Source organism: Loxodonta africana, chromosome 3 (genome assembly GCF_030014295.1).
Source record: "Loxodonta africana isolate mLoxAfr1 chromosome 3, mLoxAfr1.hap2, whole genome shotgun sequence".
Classification (NCBI taxonomy): domain Eukaryota; kingdom Metazoa; phylum Chordata; class Mammalia; order Proboscidea; family Elephantidae; genus Loxodonta; species Loxodonta africana.
Genome location: NC_087344.1, coordinates 189,945,130 through 189,966,647, shown reverse-complemented (window position 1 = coordinate 189,966,647; position 21,518 = coordinate 189,945,130). Strand labels below are relative to the sequence as shown.

Sequence of the window (21,518 nt, the reverse complement as noted above, 5' to 3'; positions counted from 1 at the left end):
TTATTCCATTATGTGGATAGATCTTAAATTATTCAACCTGTATACTGCAATGGTTCAACTTCCAAGGTCTGAATCTTAGTTCAGTCATTTTTTAGCTTTGTGATCTTGGGCAAGTTCATTATTTTTACTATCTTTGCAGTTTCCTAGGAATAATAACGGTATCTACACATCAGGATTTTCAGCTTACTCTGAGGTCTTATTTTCCCACAGGATTCAACAGCCCAGACTAAATGCATCTTCACATCCCTGTGATAAGTGCTATGGACAAAAAGAGCCAGGAAGAGTAATGAGAATGCCAGGACGATGTTGCAGTTTTAAATAGGGAGCTGGAATAAATCTCACTAAAAATATAACATTTGCACAAAGACCAGAAGAAGGTGAGGAAATGAGACATGAAGATTCCTGAAGGAAAAGAATTTCAGGCAGAAGCAAAGCCCCTAAGGCAGAAGGAGCATGATTGGTATGTTCAAAAAAATAGCAACAGGGTCAGTGTGGTTTAAAACAAGGTTTCAGCAAGTTGCATTCCTTTCTGGAAACTCTAGGGGAGAATCTATTTCCTGATCATTCTGATAGTTGACCGAATCCAGTTCCATGCAGTTGCAGAACAGAGGTCTTGGTTTTCTTGTTGACTGTAAACTGAGGGCTATTCCACCTTTTAGTGGCTGCCTCATTCCTTTGCTCATGGCCCACTCTTCCTCCATCTTCAAAGCCAGGAATAGCAGGTCCAGTCCTTCTCACAACAAATCTCTGGCCCACTCTTTTGCTTTTCTTCCTTTACCTTTAAGAACTCTTGTGATTAGACTGGGCCCATCTGTATAAGCCAAGATAATCTCCCATCTAAGGTCCTTAACCTTAATCATGTCTGCAAAGTCCCTTCTGCCAAGTAAGGCAACATATTTGCAGGATTCAGAAATCAGGATGTGGACATCTTTGGGGGCCATTGTTCTTCCTATTACAACATCAGAGACACTGAAGAAGGGAAGTCTGAAAACTGAACTCTGGGGTGTAGAAGTGGGAGAGATGAGAAAGAAACCAGTAAAGGAAACTCAGGAGCACCCAGTGAGTAGGAGGAAAAGAACTGCAAGTGCAGATGTGAGGTGAAGACAGGGTTTCATGGAAGAAGTGACCCATGTGTCAATTGCTGTTGAGAAGTTAAGGAAGACGAGGCCTGAGAATTGACTACTGGATTTAGCATCACGGGCTTCTCAGGGGACTTTAACAAGAGCAATGTCCATGGAGTTCTGGGGAAATGCATGATTAGAGAGAACTCCAGAGAAAAAGGGAGGGAATTAGTAGGAAGAAATATAGAGAATTTCTTTCAGAGAATTTTGCTATAAATTGGAGAGAAAAATGGGAGAGTACTAGCGGGGAGTCGAGTTTATAAGATTCTTTCAATGAGGAAAATTACAGTATGCTTGTGTACTGATAAAAATAATCTGTAGATTTTTTCAAAAGCTAATACAGGGAAGAACTTGTGGAGTGATGACACTGCACAGGCAAGAGATGGAATCTGGTGCCCAAGAGGAGCACCAGACCTACAGGAGCCAAGATCATCCAAAATCATAAGGACAAAGGCAGAAGGTATGTGTTCAGAAGCAGGGCAGCGGGTAGGTCTGGTGATGGAGTTTGTGGAAGTTCTTCTGATTAGTTCTATATTGTCACTTAATAAAAGGCAAAGTAATCTATTGTGGATGAGGATGGGGAAGAGGAATTGGGGTTCAAGGAGAGATAAGACATGCTCATTGTTCTAGTTTCCTAGTGCTGTTATAACAGAAATACCACAAGTAAAACCCATTGCCATCAAGTCAATTCCAACTCTTAGCGACCCTATAGGACAGCATAGAACTGTCCCATAGAGTTTCCAAGGAATGCCTAGTGGACTTGAACTACCAACCTTTTGGTTAGCAGCCATAGCAATTAACCACTACAGCACCAGGGTTTCCATACCACAAGTAGGTGGCTTTAAAGAAGAGAAATGTATTTTTTCACAGTTGAGAAGACTAGAAGGCTGAACTCAGGGCATCAGCTATAGGGGATGGATCTCTCAGTCTGTCAGCTGCCAGGAAAGATCTTTGTCTCTTTCAGCTTCTATTTCTCAGTTTCTTGTTGATCTTCATGTACCATCTTTCTTCCCCACTTGTGCCTGCTTGTCTCTGTGTCTATGCTGCTCTTTATATCACTCAGAAGTACTTAGGTTTCAGACACACCCCATACTGGCATGGCCTTATTAACGTAGGGCAGGGGCTATTTAACTAAGAGGAAACCCCCTAATTTTGGCCCCTGGAGTCATTCCCTGGGAAACAGAAGGCAAGAAAGGCCTGGATAACACGAGTTCCTCTTCCCACTCTACAGAAAGGAGGGTTTGGGCCCCATAGGTGAGGCTAAGGCTTAGGTCCAAGTTAGTACAAATGGCAAGTAGGAGGGCTCTTGCCCAGCTGTATAATATACACTACGCAGTCCCCCAAACACACACACACATAGCCCGCTATACACAGAAAGCCCTACAGAAGGTAAAAAAAAGAAGCCTTGGGCCAGTCCTTTTGTAGGCTTCTACCCATTCGTGCTGTTTCCATCAACCCCCAAATCAGCATCCCACGTGTCTTCCAGAGGAACACTCCAGTTCCCAGGGCCATCAGCACAGTCACAAAGGCGCCAAGGATGACTCCCAGGGAGCTAGCCTCATCTAGTCCAGTTTCCTTCACGAGAGAGTGAATAAAGATAAAGCAAGAGAGAATTTGAGATACCCATTCCCAAGAGGATTTAGAAAAAGAGCAAGTGGAGAAATCTGGAGGGGGCTGGTTCAGAAATTAAAGGAGGGAAAGTCATGGCAGGCCCACTCATTCACTCAGTTACCGAGCTCTATCTGGGTGCCAGGGATGCTGACAGGAAAAAGGTGTGCTCTGTGCCCTGGAGTAGCTCATCTCACTGCAGGACAAAGGGATCGCAGCTGTAATAAAGGTTTTTACCTTATACATAGGTCTTCGCGGAGGGCTTGCCAGAGAAGGTGATACATAAGCTGAGTCTTGAGGGAGAGGTAGAAATTTTCCAGACACTGAGGGTGGGTGAGACATTCCAGGAAGGAGGAGCACCATGTTCAGAAAATGGCTACGTCAAAATGCCAGCCCTCTGGGCATGGCCAGCAGCCTGGTTGCAGTAGGCAGGAGTAGAACAGGACAGGGAGGAGTACCAGGCTTGGATGATTACAGGGAGGCAGGAGCCTGGTCCCAGATTGTGTTGTGAGTCATGCTAATTGTTGAACTTCATCTGAGACTCCAGGATGGAGAAGGGCAACTGAGGGTTTTAAGAGATGTTGTAACACCATCAGATCCTTCTAGAAGCAGGTGAAGAGGTGGGTTAGAAAGGGCAACAATGCACGTTGGATACCAGTTAATTCATTAATTCAATGAAATACTGATTCCAAGCACACTTTGGCCAAAAGCTGAGATACAAAGGAGAACAAGACGTAGCTCTTGACATCAAAACATTTCGGTCTACAAAGTAGATAAACACATAAACATTTCCTTCCAAATCAGCTCACAATATTCTGTGATAAAAGGAGGCCCGGAGAGATGCCAAGTGTGGCGTGAGCATGGATGGCTTCTTAAAGGAGGGGATGGCCAGAGAGGCGAGGCAAAGATGGTAGAATAGTCAGATGCTTCCGACGATCCCTCTTACAACAAAGACCTGAAACAACAAGTGAAAAGATTATATATATGACAAGCTAGGGGCCCTGAACATCAAAGGCAAAGCTGGGAAATCCGACCGAGTGGCAGGGGGAGGGAGAGATGGTTCAGAAGCGGCAAGGAGTTGCTAGACCTGACTCAAGCGGGAACCGGTGACCCTAAGGCACAATTCCCTGGAACAACTACACCAGGGCTGGCGGTAGCATTCGGGATGCAGTGTCCTCAGGGAGAGACAGCAAGCCACACAGTCTATTCACACCTCCAAAACTAGAAAAGAGCAGCACTCTCAGCAAAAGCTAATACTTGCCTTTATATTACCGTGCACCGGGTCCAAGCTGGCTTCAGTGGCTGTCTATTTCCCTGAGCCTGAGATAGGTCCTGCTGCTTGACCTAAGCCATTCTCACAGCCTTTGAGAAGGAATAAATTAACAATTGAGAGAAAAGATAATCTGCCAGGTCCACTAAGCTGGGGAGTTCAGGACAGAAGCAATTCCCCTCCAGACACAAAAAGTCCACGGACTTTGAATACCTTTCACCCCTGCATGGACCTGTGTGGGCCCATTTCAGGAGATTATGCCCATGATTAGCAGACTTCCATGGTGTATGTGCTTGAGATCTGACTTCAGCTGTTTCAGCTGTGCAGTGGAGAGGTAGGTTTTTGATGCTTGACACTGCTTTGCCTATTATACAGGGTCCTCACCAACACACATCAGGGGCCTGAGGACTGGTGGCTCCACCCACATCACCTAGCTACCTGTGAAAGGGGTCTAATGATAAGTGGCCTTTCCTGCCCATGGTCTGACTGCAGAACCCACCCGCCTGTGCGCTATAGGGAACAGGGATGCACTTTCCTCACAGACACTTGGGAGATGGTTGTCAGCCCCCTGCCTTGTTCACAGCATGACCCCCTGCTGCACCCAGATACCTGTGCCTACACCAATCACCCCAGCCCCTATAAGACTGTAGGACAGAGCCTGTACCACACACTTGATGACCAACTATCTGGACACCTGAGCTGAATCCATACAAGAAAAGTGAATGGAATCCTAGGCTCATATACCTGGTAAGAGCTCTAGCCATCTGGTGACAGGATATCAAAGCTTCAAAGGTGCAAATAATCAAGCTAGCTCACTCAAGCAGCCTATTTGGGCATATCAAAACAAAACAATGCAAGAAGCTAGGATACAGTAAGCAAACATAAAATAAATTAATACAATAACTTATAGATGGCTCTGAGACAACAGTCAATATCAAATCACATAAAGAGCACACCACGATCACTTAAACAAGCTCTCAAAACAAAGAATCAAGGACTCTTCCAGATGTAGACGTATTCCTGGAATTACCAGATGTAGAATACAAAAGATTAATATACAGAACTCTTTAAGAGGTCAGGAAAGAGATCAGGCAAACACAGAACGAGCCAAGGAACACACAGATAAAGCAGTTGAAGAAATTGAAAGGTTATCCAAGAACATAATAAAAAATTTAATAGGCTGCAAGAATCCATAGGGACAGCAATCAGAAATTCAGAAGATTAACAATAAAATTACAGAATTAGAATTAGACTACTCAGTAGAAAATCAGAGGAGCACAATTGAGAAAATGGAAGGCAGAATTAGTAAGCTTGAAAATAAAACACTTGGTACCAATATATTTGAGGAAAAATCCGATAAAAGAATTTAAAAAATGAAGAAAACCTAAGAATCATGTAGGACTCTATCAAGAGAAATAACCTGTGAGTGATTGGAGTACCAGAACAGGGAGGGATAACAGGAAATACAGAGAGAATTGTTGAAGATTAGTTGACAGAAAACTTCCCTGATATTGTGAAAAATGAAAAGATATCTATCCAAGATGCTCATCAAACACCACATAAAGTAGATCTCAAAAGGAAGTCACCAAAGACTTATTATAATCAAACTTGCCAAAACTAAAGATGAAGAAAGAATTTTAAGAGCAGCTAGGGATAAACGAAAAGTCACCTACAAAGGAGACTCAATAAGAATAAGATCGGACTACTCGGCAGAAACCATGCAGGCAAGAAGGCAAAGGGATGACTTAAATAAAGCACTGGAGTAAAAAAAAATTGCTAGCCAAGAATCATATATCCAGCAAAACTGTCTCAAATATGAAGGAGAAATTAGGACATTTCCAGACAAACAGAAGTTTAGGGAATTCGTAAAAACCAAACCAAAGCTACAAGAAATACTAAAGGGAATTTTCCAGTTACAAAATCAATAATATCAGACACCAGCCCAACACTAGAAAACAGGACAGAGCAACCAGATATCAACCCAGATAGGGAAATCACAAAAACAAATCAAGATTTTAAAAAATGCTCAAAACAGGGAAACAGCAATGTCATTCTTCAAAAATGACAATCTTAAAACAATAAAGAGGGACTTAAAAAATGTAGTCATAGATCTTTCACATGAAGAGGAAGTCAAGGCAATATAAAGAAATCAAAGTTCGGTTTAAACTTAGAAAAATAAGGGTAAATATTAAGGTAGCCACAAATGAGAATGACTTCTACACATCAAAATAAAATACAGGAAAAACAGAAAGACTCAGCAAAAACAAAACTGACAATAACAAATAAGAGGAAAAGACAATATATAAAGATAAACTACTCAGCACAAAAAATTAAGTGGGAAAAAGAAACTGTCAACAGCACAAAAAAAAGACATCAAAATAACAGCAATAAACTCATACCTATCAATATTCCACTGAATGTAAATGGACTAAATGCACCAATAAAGAGGCAGAGTGGCAGAATGGATTAAAAAAAAAACATGATCACCATCTATACGCTGCCTACAAGAGACACTCCTTAGACTTAAAGACACAAATAAACTAAAACTCAAAGGATGGAAAAAATATATCAAGCAAACAACAATCAAAAAAGAGCAGGAGTGTCAATATTAATTTCTGACAAAATAGACTTTAAAGTTAAAACCACCACAAAGGATAAGGAAAGACACTATACACTGCTTAAAAGGACAATATACCAGGGGGATACAACCATATTAAATATTTATGCATCCAATGACAGGGCTTCAAGATACATAAAACAAACTCTAACAGCACTGAAAAGTGAGATAGACAGCTCCACAATAATAGCAGAAGACTTCAACACGCCACTTTCAGTGAAGGACAGGACATGCAGAAAGAAGCTCAATAAAGACATGGAAGATCTAAATGCCACAATCAACCAACTTGACCTCATGGACATAGACAGAACATTCCACTCAACAGCAGCCAAATATACTTTCTTTTCCAACACATATGGAACATTCTCTAGAATAGACCCCATATTAGCTCATAAAGCAAGCCTTAACAGAACACAAAACATTGAAATATTACAAAGCAAGATCTCTGACAGTAAAGCCATAAAAGTAGAAATCAACAGAAAAAGCAGGGAGAAAAAATCAAACATTTGGAAACTAAACAACACTGTGCTCAAAAACGATTGGATTATGGATGGAATAGAGAAATTCATAGAATCCAATGAGAATGAAAATACTTCCTATCAGAACCTTTGAGGCACAACTAAAGCAGTGCTTGGTTTATAGCAATAAATGCACACATCCAAAAAGAAGAAAGGGCCAAAACCAAAGAATTATCACTACAACTTGAATAAGTAGAGAGCAACAAAAGAAACCCTTAGGCACCAGAAGAAAGCAAACCATAAAAATTAGAGCAGAATAAAATGAAATAGAGAATAGAAAAACAATTGAAAGAGTTAACAAGACCAAAAGGTTCTTTGAAAAAATTAACAAAATCGATAAACCATTGGCTAACTGACAAAAGAAAAACAGGAGAGGAAGCAAATAACCCAAATAAGAAATGAGATGGGCGATATTACAGCACACCCAACTGAAATTAAAGGAATACTATCAGATTACTGTGAGAAACTGTACTCTAACAAGTTTGAAAACCAGAAGAAATGGTTGAATTTCTAGGAACACTACCTACCTAAACTAACACAAACAGAGGTAGAACAACTAAATAAACCCACAACAAAAGAAGAGATTGAAAAGGTAATTAAAAACTCCAAAAAAAAAAAAAATTCCTGGCCTGACTGCTTCACTGAGGAGTTCTACCAAACTTTCAGAGAAGAGTTAACACCACTACTACTAAAGGTATTTCAGAGCTTAGAAAAGGATGGAATACTACCTAACTCATTCTATGAAGCCAGTGTATCCCTGATACCAAAACCAGGTAAAGACACCACAAAGAACCAAAACTACAGACCTATATCCCTTATATCCCTCATGAAGGTAGATGCAAAAATTCTCGATAAAATTCTAGCCAACAGATTTCAACAACAGATCAAAAAAATGCTTCACTATGACCAAGTGGGATTCATACCAGGTATGCAGGGATGGCTCAACATTAGAAAAACAATCAATGCAATCCATCATATAAAGAAAACAAAAGACAAGAACCAAATAATCTTATCAATTGATGCAGAAAAGGCATTTGACAAAGTTCAACACCCATTCATGATAAAAACTTTCCGCAAAATAGGAGTAGAAGGGAAATTCCTCAAAATAATAAAGAGCATTTATACAAAGCCAACAGTCAACATTATCCTAAATGGAGAGAGCCTGAAAGCATTTCCCTTGAGAACGGGAACCAGACAAGGATGCCCTTTATCACCCCTCTTATTCAACATTGTGCTGGAGGTCCTAGCCAGAGCAATTAGGCTAGACAAAGAAATAAAGGGCATCCAGAACGGTAAGGAAGAAGTAAAAGGATCTCTATTTGCCGATGATATGATCTCATCACAGAAAACCCTAAAGAATCCTCAAGAAAACTACTGAAACTAATAGAAGAGTTCAGCAGAGTATCAGGATACAAGATAAACATACAAAAATCAGCTGGATTCCTCTACACCTACAAAGAAAACGTCAAAGAGGAAATCACGAATTCAATGCCATTTACAGTAGCCTCCAAGAAGATAAAATACTTAGGAATAAACCTAACCAGAGACATAAAAGACCTGTACAAAGAAAACTGCAAGACACCACTGCAAGAAACCAAAAGAGACCTACATAAGTGGAGAAACATACCTTGATCATGGATAGGAAGACTCAACATTGTAAAAATGTCTACTCTACCCAAAACAATCTATAGATACAATGCAATTCTGATCCAAATTCCAACATTTTTTAATGCAATGGAGAAGCAAATCATCACCTTCATATGGAAGGGAAAGAGGCCCCAGATAATTACAGCATTACCGAAAAAGAAGAACAAAGTGGGAGGCCTCAGATTACCTTTTAGAATATATTATACTGCCACAGTTGTCAAAAACAGCCTGGTACTGGTACAACAGATTTGTGGAGCAATGGAACCGAGTTGAGAATCCAGACATAAATCCATTCACATATGAGCTAGCAGCTGATATTTGAAAAAGGGCCAAAGTCAGTTAAATGGGGAAAAGATGGTCTCTTTTTAACAAACGGTGCTGTCACAACTGGATATCCATCTGCAAAAAAATGAAGTAAGACCCATACCTCACACCACACAAAAAACAAACTCAAAATGGATCAAAGACCTAAACATAAAATCTAAAACAATAAAGATCATGGAAGAAAAAATAGGGACAATGCTAGAAGCCCAGTACATGGCATAAACAGAACACAAAACATTACTAACAATGCACAAGCACCAGAAGAGAAACTAGATAACCAGGAGCTCCTAAAACTCAAACACCTATGCTCATCCAAAGACTTCACCAAAAGAGTAAAAAGCTTGCATACAAATTGGGAAAAAGTTCTTAGCTATGACATTTCTGATCAGCTTCTGACCTCTAAAATCTACATGATACTGCAAAAACTCAACAAGAAAAGAATAACCCAATTAAAAAATGAGTAAATGATATGAACAGGTACTTCACCAAAGAAGACTTTCAGGCAGCTAACAGATACATGAGAAAATGCTCACTATCATTAGCCATTAGAGAAATGCAAATCAAACCTACAATCAGATTCCATCTCACTCCAACAAGGCTGGCATTAAACCAAAAAACACAAAATAATAAATGTTGGAGAGGCTGTGGAGAGACTAGAGCCCTTACACGCTGCTGGTGGGAATGTAAAATGGTACAACCACTTTGGATATCAATTTGGCACTTCCTTAAAAAGCTAGAAATAGAAATACCATACGATCCAGCAATCCACTCCTTAGAGGAATAAGAGCCTTTACACGAACAGATATATGCACACCCATGTTCATTGCAGCCCTGTTTACAATAGCAAAAAGATGGAAGCAACCAAGGTGCCCATCAACGGATGAATGGATAAATAAATTATGGTATATTCACACAATCGAATACTACACATAAAGAACAACGATAAATTCGCAAAGCATTTCATAACATGGAGGAATCTGGAAGGTGTTGTTGTTGTTGCTGTTGTTGTTAGGTGCTGTCAAGTAGGTTCCGACTCATAGTGACCCTATGCACAACAGAACGAAACACTGCCCAGTCCTGCACCATCCTTACAATCGTTGTTATGCTTGAGCTCATTGTTGCAGCCACTGTGTAAATACACCTCGTTGTGGGTCTTCCTCTTTTCCACTGACCCTGTACTTTGTCAAACATCATGTCCTTCTCCAGAGACTGATCCCTCCTGACAACATGTCCAAAGTATGTAAGATGCAGTGTCGCCATCCTTGCTTCTAAGGAGCATTCTGGTGTACTTCTTCTGAGACAAATTTGTTTGTTCTTTTGGCAGTCCATGGTATATTCAATATTCTTCATCAACACCACAATTCAAAGGCATCAATTCTTCTTCACTCTTCCTTATTCATTGTCCAGCTTTCAAATGCATATGATGTGATTGAAAATACCATGGCTTGGGTCAGGCTCACCTTAATCTTCAAGGTGACATCTTTGCTTTTGAACACTTTAAAGGGTCCTTTGCAGCAGATTTGCCCAATGCAATGCATCTTTTGATTTCTTGACTGCTGCTTCCATGGCTGTTGATTGTGGATCCAAGTAAAATGAAATCCCTGACAACTTCAATCTCTTCTCTATTTATCATGATGTTGCTCGCTGGTCCAGCCGTAAGGATTTTTGTTTTGTTTTGTTTTGTTTTATGTTGAGGTGCAATCCATACTGAAGGCTGTGGTCTTTGATCTTCATGAGTAAGTGCTTCAAGTCCTCTTCACTTTCAGCAAGCAAGGTTGTGTCATCTGCATAACACAGGTTGTTAATGAGTCTTCCTCCAATCCTGATGCCCTGTTCTTCTTCACATAGTCCAGTTTCTTGGATTACTTGCTGAGCATACAGATTGAATAGGTGTGGTGAAAGAATACAACCCTGACACACACCTTTCCTGACTTTAAACCAGTTACTATCCCCTTGTTCTGCCCAAACAACTGCCTCTCGATCTATGTAAAGGTTCCTCATGAGCACAATTAAGTGTCCGGAATTCCCATTTGTAGCAGTGTTATCCATAATTTGTTACGATCCACAAAATCAAATGCCTTTGCATAGTCAATAAAACACAGGTAAACATCCTTCTGGTATTTTCTGCTTTCAGCCAGGATCCATCTGACATCAGCAATGATATCCCTGGTTCCACGTCCTCTTCTGAAACCGGCCTGAATTTCTGGCAGTTCCCTGTCAATACAGGTACAGCCATTTTTGAATGATCTTCAGCAAAATTTTGCTTGCGTGTGATATTAATGATATTGTTCTATAATTTCCACATTCGGTTGGATCACCTTTCTTGGGAATAGGCATAAATATGGATCTCTTCCAGTCAGTTGGCCAGGAAGCTGTCTTCCATATTTCTTGGCATAGACGATTGAGCACCTCCAGCGCTGTATCTGTTTGTTGAAACATGTCAATTGATATTCCATCAATTCCTGGAGCCTTGCTTTTCGCCAATGCCTTCAGGGTAGCTTGGACTTCTTCCTTCAGTACCATCCGTTCCTGATCATATGCTACCTCTTGAAATGGTTGAACATCAAGTAATTCTTTTTTGTATAATGAGTCTGTGTATTTCTTCCATCTTCTTTTGATGCTTCCTGGGTCCTTTAATATTTTCCCCATAGAATCCTTCACTATTGCAACTTGAGGCTGGAATTTTTTCTTCAGTTCTTTCAGCTTGAGAAACATCAAGCATATTCTTCCCTTTTGGTTTTCCATCTCCAGCTCTTTGCACATGTCATTATACTTCTTTACTTTGTCTTCTCGAGAGGCCCTTTGAAATCTTCTGTTCAGTTCTTTTACTTCATCTGAAGGATAGATTTTACTTCATTTGAAGAATGGATTTGATGCATTGAACACTAATGACTGAAGAACAGACGAGTTGTGGAGTGACATCAAGGACATCATACATGAAGAAAGCAAGAGGTCATTGAAAGGGCAGGAAAGAAAGAAAAGACCAAGATGGATGTCAGAGGAGACTCTGAAACTTGCTCTCGAACATCAAGCAGCTAAAGCAAAAGGAAAATTGATGGAAGGCATCACACTGAGTGAAATTAGACAGTTGGAAAAGGGCAAATACTGTACAAGAGCACTATTATAAGAACTCAAGAAATAGTTTAAACACAGAAGAAAATATTCTTTGATGGTTACCAGGGTGGGGAGGGAGGGAGAGAGGTATTCACTAATTAGTCAGTAGACAAGAACTATTTTAGGTGAAGGGAAAGATAACACACAATACAGAAGAGGTCAGCACAACTGGACTAAATCAAAAGCAGTTTCCCGAAAAAAACTGAATGCTTTGAAGGTTAGAGTAGCAGGGGTGGGGGTCAAAGGATCATGGTTTCAGGGGACAACTAGGTCATTTGGCATAATAAAAGCTATTAAGAAAACATTCTACATCCCACTTTGGTGAGTGGCATCTGGAGTCTTAAATGCTACCAAGTGCCCATCTAAGATGGATCAATTGGTCTCAACCCACCTGGAGCAAAGGAGAATGAAGAACACCAAAGATACAAGGTAATTATAAGCCCAAGAGATAGACAGAGCCACGTAAATCAGAGACTACATCAGCCTGAGACCAGAAGAACTAAATGATACCCAGCTACAACTGATGATTGCCCTGACAGGAAACACAACAGGGAATCCCTGATGGAGCAGGAGAACAGTGGGATGCAGACCTCAAATTCTCATAAAAAGGCCAGACTTAACGGTCTGACTGAGAATAGAAGGACCCCGGAGGTCACGGTCCTCAGACCTTCTGTTAGCCCAAGACTGGAACCATTCCCAAAGTCAACTCTTCAGACAGGGATTGGACTGGAGTATAAGATAGAAAGTGATACTGGTGAGGAGTGAGCTTCTTGGCTCAAGTAGACACATGAGACTATGTGGCAGCTCCTGTCTGGAGAGGAGATAGAAGGCAGAAGGGGGGCAGAAGGTGGCTGAATGGACACGGGGAATACAGGGTGCTGTCTTATTGGGGGGAGAGCAACTAGGAGTACATAGCAAGGTGTACAGAAATTTTGTATGAGAGACTGACTTGATTTGTAAACTTTCTCTTAAAAAAAAAAAATTAAAGCACCATAAAAATAAAAGGAGGGGATGGCCAAGGGTAGATAGAACCATCTACAGCACTTGTGGGGTCCTGTTTGAAATGAAAACGTGGAGCCCCTTGTTCAAAAATTATTAATTTTTGAAATTAAATAAAAAATTTGAAGACATAAACAACAGAGCTTTAAACTCAGCGCAGGCCCCTTCTGAGCACAGGGACCTATGTGCCTGCAAAGGTCTCAGACCCAGGAAGGTGTGCGTGGCCGTACGGAATTATTAAAAAGGAGTAAGAAGGAAGTGAAGGATGTGGGGCATAGACGGACTGGTGGTACAGGACACGTACAGGGAACTTCCACTCGAACATGGGCAGAGGTGGATTGACACCCAAGTCTGAAGCGAGTCACTGGAGGTCAGACCTCACAGACAATAGAGACAAACAACACAAAAAGATTTGCTTTTAAAAAGACCATACTGGACACACAATGGATGATAGATGAGGGAGGGGAAATATTCGAGGTGGGCAGAGCTGTGGGAAGGTACTGCCTGTACCAGCAGGGAGAAACATGTACAACCAGAAAAAATATAGATACAACTCCCACACATCTGTATGGGTTGACCAGGTGGAAGGTGGTACTAATACACATAAAGGAGAGAAAAGCCACTTGCCCCTCGCACCCCAGCGCCATCTGAATTCCAAGAATACCCTTCCTCTCTGACAGGTACCACTCACCATGGACACAGACTTCCTTCCCCCAAGTCTAAGGTGACATTTTTCTCGCCCTCAGAGTTGCTGACCATGCAGGTGAGACTGACATTAGGCTGGCTCTGGGGCTTGCTCAGAGGAAGGCTCACAGCCAGGGTTCAGGAGTTGGTAACTGGTCCTGGTGTCTCTCTCTGCTTGAGGTCCCTGGGGAGTCCCTTGCTCTCCCAGGTCATGTTCAGATTCTTTGAGGTCCCTGTGACCCTGCACTCCAGGGTGACATTGCACCACCCTGGTGTGATGAATTGACCAGGATCTGGGGGAGGGGGATGGGCTCTGGGTCAGGAGGGGACATAAGAAAGGAACAATGCCTTGCATGTGTGGAGCATATTACAGGTCACATTTTCACAACCACTATCTCACTGACACCCCAGCAGCCTCCTACAAGGAAGGTGGGAGATTTTACAGATGAAAGAACTAAGGCTCAGAGAGGTAACACAATTTGCCCAAAGCTAAATATTGAGCGAGTGACAAGAGAATCTAAGACTTTCACTTTTCCTAGAGCCACAAGGTTACGTCTTTTGTGATTTCACTAAATTGAGCAAGTCTTAAGGATCTCCCACATGAAAATAAAGGGAGAACATTAGATATCACATGCATTCAGGGGGAGCCAGTATTTCTAAGAATTTGGGGTCTTTCCTGGAAGCAGAAGAAATCTGAGACAGAAGGGCTTGTCCAGGTCCAGGGCCCTTACCATATTTCTCTAGCTGAGATGGAGTCTGGGGACTGCACAGCCAGCGTGGGGTAGGATATCAGGCAAGTTTGCGGAGGCCAGAGAAAGGACTTATGCCCCCAAAGTAGAGATGGTTGTGGAACACACAGCAGTAGATACTAGGGACAACCACCCCTCATGTGGTTAGAATATGCCACGGAACTTGTGTGACAGACTGGAAGAGAAGCAACAGATTGATAAATTCGTCTTTGAAATCACATGAGCCCTAAAAACTGCCAAAGCCACACTCTCCATAGCAGGATATTTCCCTATGCAGTGAGAAACTTTAGGGAGACAAAGAGTTGACTAAGTGGATTTCTTAAGAAGTGTTGGAATGTAAACTTTCTCCCACATCAGTCAAGGCATTTAGAGCTGGATATGTGGTGTATTTTGTGAGTAAGGCTGGCCTCAGGCTGGTGTTGAGTGTCAGGAGAGGGGACCAGGGGGGATCACCTACACATGGATTTTCAAATTGTGGTAGGCAGAATTATGCCCCCACCCCGCCCCAAAGAAGTCCATGTCCTAATCCTTGAAATCTGTAACTATGTTAGGTTCCGTGGCAAGGGGAATTAAGTTGCAGAAGGAATTAAGTTTGCCAGTCAATTGACCTTAAAATAGGGGCACTATCCTGGATTGTCCGGGTAGATACGGTGTAAACACAAGGGTGGGAAAAAGATTCAAAAGCAAAGTTCGGAGTGATGAAATATGATAAGAATTTGAAGCACTATTGTTGACTTTGAAGATGTCAGAAGGGATCATGAGACAAGGAATGTGGCTGGCCCCTAGAAGCAGAGATAGACAAGAAAACTGTGTTATTATCCTCACAACAAGAAAAAAACTAAAAATCTGAAACTCACTAACCCTTCTTAGATCAGAGAATTGAAGTCACAAAGCAAAGGGCTGCCCCAAACGACAGAGAGACAGACAGGCTGATAACAGAGAATCACTGCTTACCAGGAGCAGAGCCGACCACTGCCAACACGGCCACTGCTGGACCCACTATCAGGTAGGGATGCCTAAAGAGTAATTAAATGCAGTAGACTGAGCACAGACTAGCTTGAGAGATAAAAAACAAAACAAATAAAACCTCCTGTAAGTGTGGGAGACCCCACACTTCCAAGAATTTTACCTACAGGACCCACCCAATGTTTTCACTTTGAAGCTTAGAAAAAAATTCCCTTGTGCTTCTGGCAGGAAGAAGGAGAAAATAACATTTTGAAATACTGCTCTGTTTTCCTTGACAACGGCATGCCCTCAAGGGAAAGTGCTTTACCAGAACCTAGGCAACATGGGTTTTTTAAGAGCCATAATGATGTGAAAGATCTAGCCTTCCACACTGAAAAGAGAACTGTCAAACTGCAACCCTTTCTAGGCTTCAACAAGGGAGAAAGGAAATATCCAACCCCAGGACCCTCCAGCCTTCCTATTTAAGCTAACAGGTGGGAGAAAACAGCTGAGAAGCACTCATGAAGACCGCAGTTCAGGGGTACAGCCTTACTAAAAGATTGAGACCTAATCATAGGATCATAGAATGCTCTCCCAAATCATCACCATACGTCAATGTCAAGAGAGCTTTACAAATGAGAAAACCTCAGTTCTTTGTTTCTGATGTTTCATGTCCAGTTTTCAACAAAAAACTTACAAATCCTGCTAAAAAGTTTGAAGTGGTAGGGTAAACATCCGAACCAGACTCAGATATGGCAGGGATATTAGAAATTTACCAGCAATTTAAAATATCTATGATTAATATCATAGACCACAGCCTTCAGCATGGATTACACCTCAACATAAAACAAAAACAAAGCCCCTCACAACTGGACTAATAAACAACATCATGATAAATGGAGAAAAGATTGAAGTTGTCAAGGATTTCCTTTTACTAGGATCCACAATCAACTCCCACGGAAGCAGCAGTTAAGAAATCAAAAAATGCATTGCATTGGGCAAATCTGCTACAAAAGACCTCTTTATAGTGTTGAAAAGCAAAGATGTCACCTTGAACACTAAGGTGCACCTGACCCAAGACATGGTGCCTTTAATTGTCTCATATGCATGCGAAAGCTGGACAATGAATAAGGAAGACAAAAGAAGAATTGATGTCTTTCAATTGTGGTGTTGAAGAAGAATTTTGAATATACCATGGACTTCCAAAAGAATGAACAAGTCTGTCTTGGAAGAAGTACAACTAGGATGTTCCTAAGAAGCAAGGAAGGCAAGACTAGGTCTCACATACTTTGGACATGTTATCGGGAGGGATCAGACCCTGAAGAAGGACATCATGCTTTGTGAAATAGAAGGTCAGTGAAAAAAAGAAAGACCTTCAACAAGATGGACTGACACAGTGTCTGCAACGATGGGCTCAAGCATAACAATGATTGTTAGGAGGGGGCAAGACTGCATGGTGTTTTGTTCTGTTGTTCATAGGGTCTCTATGAGTCAGAACTGACTCAACAGGATCTAACAACAATAATAGAAATGTTTAAGCAGTTGGCTACTAACCGAAAGACTGTCGGTTCAAACCCATCCAGAGGTTCCTCAGCAGAAGGGCCTGGCAATCTACTTTCAACAATCACAGCTATTGAAAACAACATGTGCAGCTCTACTCTGAAATACATAGATTGCCGGGAGTCAGAACTGATTGACAGCAAGTGTTGCTTTTTTTGTTGTTGTTTGTTTTTGTTTTTTTATGATCAATATGCTAAGGGCTATAATGCAAAACGTAGTCAACATGTAAGAACAGATAGGTTATCTAAAAAAAACTGAAATTCTAATATATATTCAGAAGGAAATGTAAAAAATCTAAAGCACTGTTACAGAAATGAAGAATGGCTTTAATGGGCTCATTAGTACAACAGAATATCTAAGAACTGTGTGACAAATAAAAAAGGTATAACATATGAGTAATGGGAATAGTAGAAGGAGAAAAAGGACCAGAAAAAAAGATTTGAAGTAATAACTCCTGAGAATTTTCTAACACTGGAAATCACAACATAGATCCAAGAAGCTCAGAAAACACCAACTCGGGTAAATGCCAAAAACTACATGTAGGCATATAACATAGACAAAGTGCTGAAAATCAAAGACAAAAAGAAAATCTTGAAAGAAGTAAAATAGAAAAATATATACCTTACCTATAAAAGAGCATGGTTAAAAATGACATTAGACTTCTCTTCAGAAACCACGCAGGCAAAGAGAAAGCGGAGTTAAATATTTAGTGTTGAAAGAAAAAAAAAAAAAAAAGCCAACCTAAAATTTCTTACCCTGAAAAATTATCCTTCAAAACTGAAGAAGTAAAGAATTTTTTCCAGAAAAAAAATTTAAAGAATTTGATGCCACTAGACCTGTCTTACAAGAAATGATAAAAGAAGTTCTTCAAGAGAAGGAAAATGACATAGATCAGAAACTCAGAACTTATGTAAAGAAAGGAAAAGCATCCAAACCAGAGTAAACGAAGGTAAAATCTTTTGTTTTCTTAACTGATCTAGCAGATAAAAATTTGTTTACAATAATAACAGAAACAATCTATTATATGATTATAGCTTATGGATAAGTGAAATGTATAATAGCAGTATAATCACTAATAAGGTACAGGAGACAGGAATTGAGAATACTCTGTTATAAAATACCTGTAACAACCATGAAGTGGAATAGTGTTATTTGAAAGCGAACTTAGATTAATTGTAAGCATATATTGCAAACTCTAGGTCAACCATTAAAAATCTTGTTAAAGAAGTATAATTAATATGACTCCATGCAAATAGAATCACACAAATTGCTGAGTTAAAACAAGACAAAGCAATAAAAAGGTGGGGGGAGCAAAGAAGGAGGTATCAAATAGAAAACAGTAACAAGTGTGGTAGATATTAATATAATTATATCAATAATCACTTTAAATATGAATGGTCTAGATATATCAATTAAAAGACAGAGCATATCAGATTAGATAAAAAAAAAAAAACAAGACTCGACTCTATGTTGTCAACAAGAAACTCACTTTAAATATAAAGAGATGGAGAAATATATACAATGCTGACACTAAACAAAAAAAAAGCTAAAATAGCCATTTTAATTTCAGAGCAAGGAAAATTACCAGGTATAAAGAAGAGTATTATATAATCAGTAAGGGGCCAAGTCTCCAAAAAGATATAACAATCCTTAATGTGTATGTGCCCAAAACAGTGTCAAAGTACGTGATGCAAATTTAGTAGAACTGTAAGGAAAAAATAGAATAATTCGCTACTCTGCTTGGGTACTTCAACATCATTCTAGTAGTAATTGACAGATTCAGCAGGCAGGAAATAAGGATGTAGTGGAACTGAATTGCACCATCAGTCAACTGAATCTAGTTGACCTTTAGAGAGTACTTCACCCAACAACAGCAAAATACACATTCTTCTCAAGCTCACATGGAACATTCACCAAGATAGACCACAATTCTGGGCTATAAAGTAAGCCATAACCAATTTAAAAGAACAGATAATACACAAAGTGTGCTCACAGACCACATTAGAATTCAACTCAAAATCAGTAACAGAAATATAGCTGAAAAATCTCAAAATATTTAGAGATTAAACAACACACTGCAAAGTAACACGTAAGCCAAAGAAATCTCAAGAGGAATTTAAAATATTTTGAACAAAATGAACATATGACTTACCAAAATTTTGTGGAATGCAGTGAAGGCAGTACTTAGTGGAAAACCTACAGCATTGAGTTCAAATAATAAAAAAAAAGAGAGAGATCTAAAATCAAAAATCTACGCTTCCATCTTAGGAAACTCAAAAAGAAGAACAAATTAAATCCAAAGTGAACAGAAGAAAAGAAATAATAAAAATTAGAGCAGAAATCAATGAAATTGAAAAAGGTGAATAGAGAAAAATCAATAAAATAAAAAAATTTGTTCTTTGGAAAAATCAGCAAAATAGATAAACCACAGGAAAAAAAGAGAGAACCCACAAATCACTAATATTATAAAAGAAAGGAGGACATCTCAGCTGATCCCATGAACATTAAAAGGGTAGTAAAAAAAAAAAAAAGATACTACAAGCAACTCTTTGCCCACAAATTTGATAACTTAGATGAAATGGATCAATTCTTTAAAGAATGCAATCTACTAAAACTCACACAAGAAGAAAAATATTATTTAAATAGGCCTATTTTTTTTTTTTTTTATATTTATATCAATTAAAGAAATTGAGTGAACAATCAATAACCTTCCAGTACAGGAAGCACCAGGTCCAGAAAGTTTCACCAGTGAATTGAACCAAACTTTTAAGGAAGATTTGACACCAATCCTTCTCAAACACTTCCAAAAAAATAGAATAGGATACAATACTTCCCAACTCATTCTACAAGATCAGCATTACCCTAATAACAAAACCAGGCAAAGACATTACTAGGAAGAAAAATTACAGACCAGTATCTCTCAAGAACATAAGTGCAAACTCATCAACAAAATATTGGCTAATTGAATTCCGCAGTATATAAAAAAGAATTATACACCATGTCTAAGTGGGAATTATCACAGTTATACAAGGCTGTTTCAATATTCACAGATCAGTTAATGTAATTTATCATATGGGCAGACTAAGGAAGAAATATCATATGATCGTATCAATAGATTCACAAAAAGCATTTGACAAAATCCAACAGCCACCCATGTTTAACAAAAAAAAGAATTCTCAGGAAACTAGGAATAGAGGGTGTTATGGATTGAAATGTGTCAATTCAAACACAAAATTCAAGTACCTCGAATTCAGACTTCTAATCTCCTGAACCGTGAGAAAATAAATTTCTACTCTTTAAAACCACCCATTTGTGGTATTTCTGTTACAACAGCGCTAAGAAACTAAGACAAAACTTGGTACCAGAAAGTGCAGTTCTGCTCTAACAAATGCCTAAAATATGGAAGTAGTTTTAAAATTCAGTAATGGATACAGGCTGGAGGAAATTTGATGTGATTGGAAGTAAGAGCCTAGATTGCCTTGAAGAGACTGCTGGTAGAATTATGAACATTGAGGGTGATTCCGATGAGAGCTCAGAAAGAATTGAGAGCTGTGGGAAAAGCTTCTACTACCATGAACAGAATATCACCAGGAGATTAGATGTTTAATGATGAAGCAGATAAGTAGACAGTGGAAGAAGGGCACTATTTTTATAAGTTGGCAAAGAACTTGTCTAAATTATGTTTGAATGATTTGTGGAAGATAGAATGTGTAAGTGATGAACATGGATATTTGACTGAGGAGATTTCCAAGAAAAATCTTGAAAAGCCAGCATGATTTCTCCTTGCTGCTTACAGTACAATGCGGGAGGAAAGAGATAGACCTAAAAGTGAACCGTGCAAAATGAAACTAGAATGCAAAGCTTTGGAAATTTCTGTTGTACAAATTAAGGGCATGTGTTCTAGAACTTTCTCCGATGGCATGACTACACAATCTTTTGCTAAAGATTTGGCCTGTTACTGATGGATCTAATCAACCACCCCAGTAGATATCCCTTTAGCTTAGACTGAAAGGGACAGAGATAGAACAAAATGAAGGAAAGTTGTCTGCCTTCCGGAATTCTGCAGGCAAGAAATGGGCCAAAGGAGCTACTTGGTTGCAGATATCTGTTGTCCTCCAAGGAAAGGAAGATAGCACCCTGGGACCAGTTTGGGGATCAGCAGAAGTGTTGGAAGGAGCACCGGGGGACATGTAAATGTGGACAAACCACCTCCTTGGTTTCAAAGAGTCAGGTCTTCACCACAGCTCCTAAGGGTTGAGCTGCAATTTAGGTGTACCAAGAGAATGGGGCCACCACCCAAAGTTGAGGAAGCAGGCCTGTTGTGTCAGTGGGCCAGGAGAAAGAGCTGCCAGGGACCAAGGA

At 39.9% G+C, this 21,518-nt stretch overlaps 1 protein-coding gene across 5 annotated transcripts in view; it reads left to right on the top strand.

Annotated features, from left to right (window-relative positions):
• Positions 1-19,705, top strand: part of LOC111751962 (SLAM family member 9-like) — a 45,014-nt gene extending 25,309 nt beyond the window's left edge. For 4 of the 5 annotated variants that reach the window (XR_010321563.1, XR_010321560.1, XR_010321561.1 and 1 more), the window contains one exon: positions 211-19,705. Coding sequence is in view for 1 of the 5 variants with exons in the window: in XM_023554121.2 (XP_023409889.2) it covers positions 211-230 (20 nt within the window). In the remaining 4 variants the exon portion in view is untranslated. The remainder of the gene's footprint in view (positions 1-210) is intronic. The other variant, XR_010321562.1, reaches the window with a different exon arrangement.
• The last annotated feature ends 1,813 nt before the right edge of the window (positions 19,706-21,518 follow it).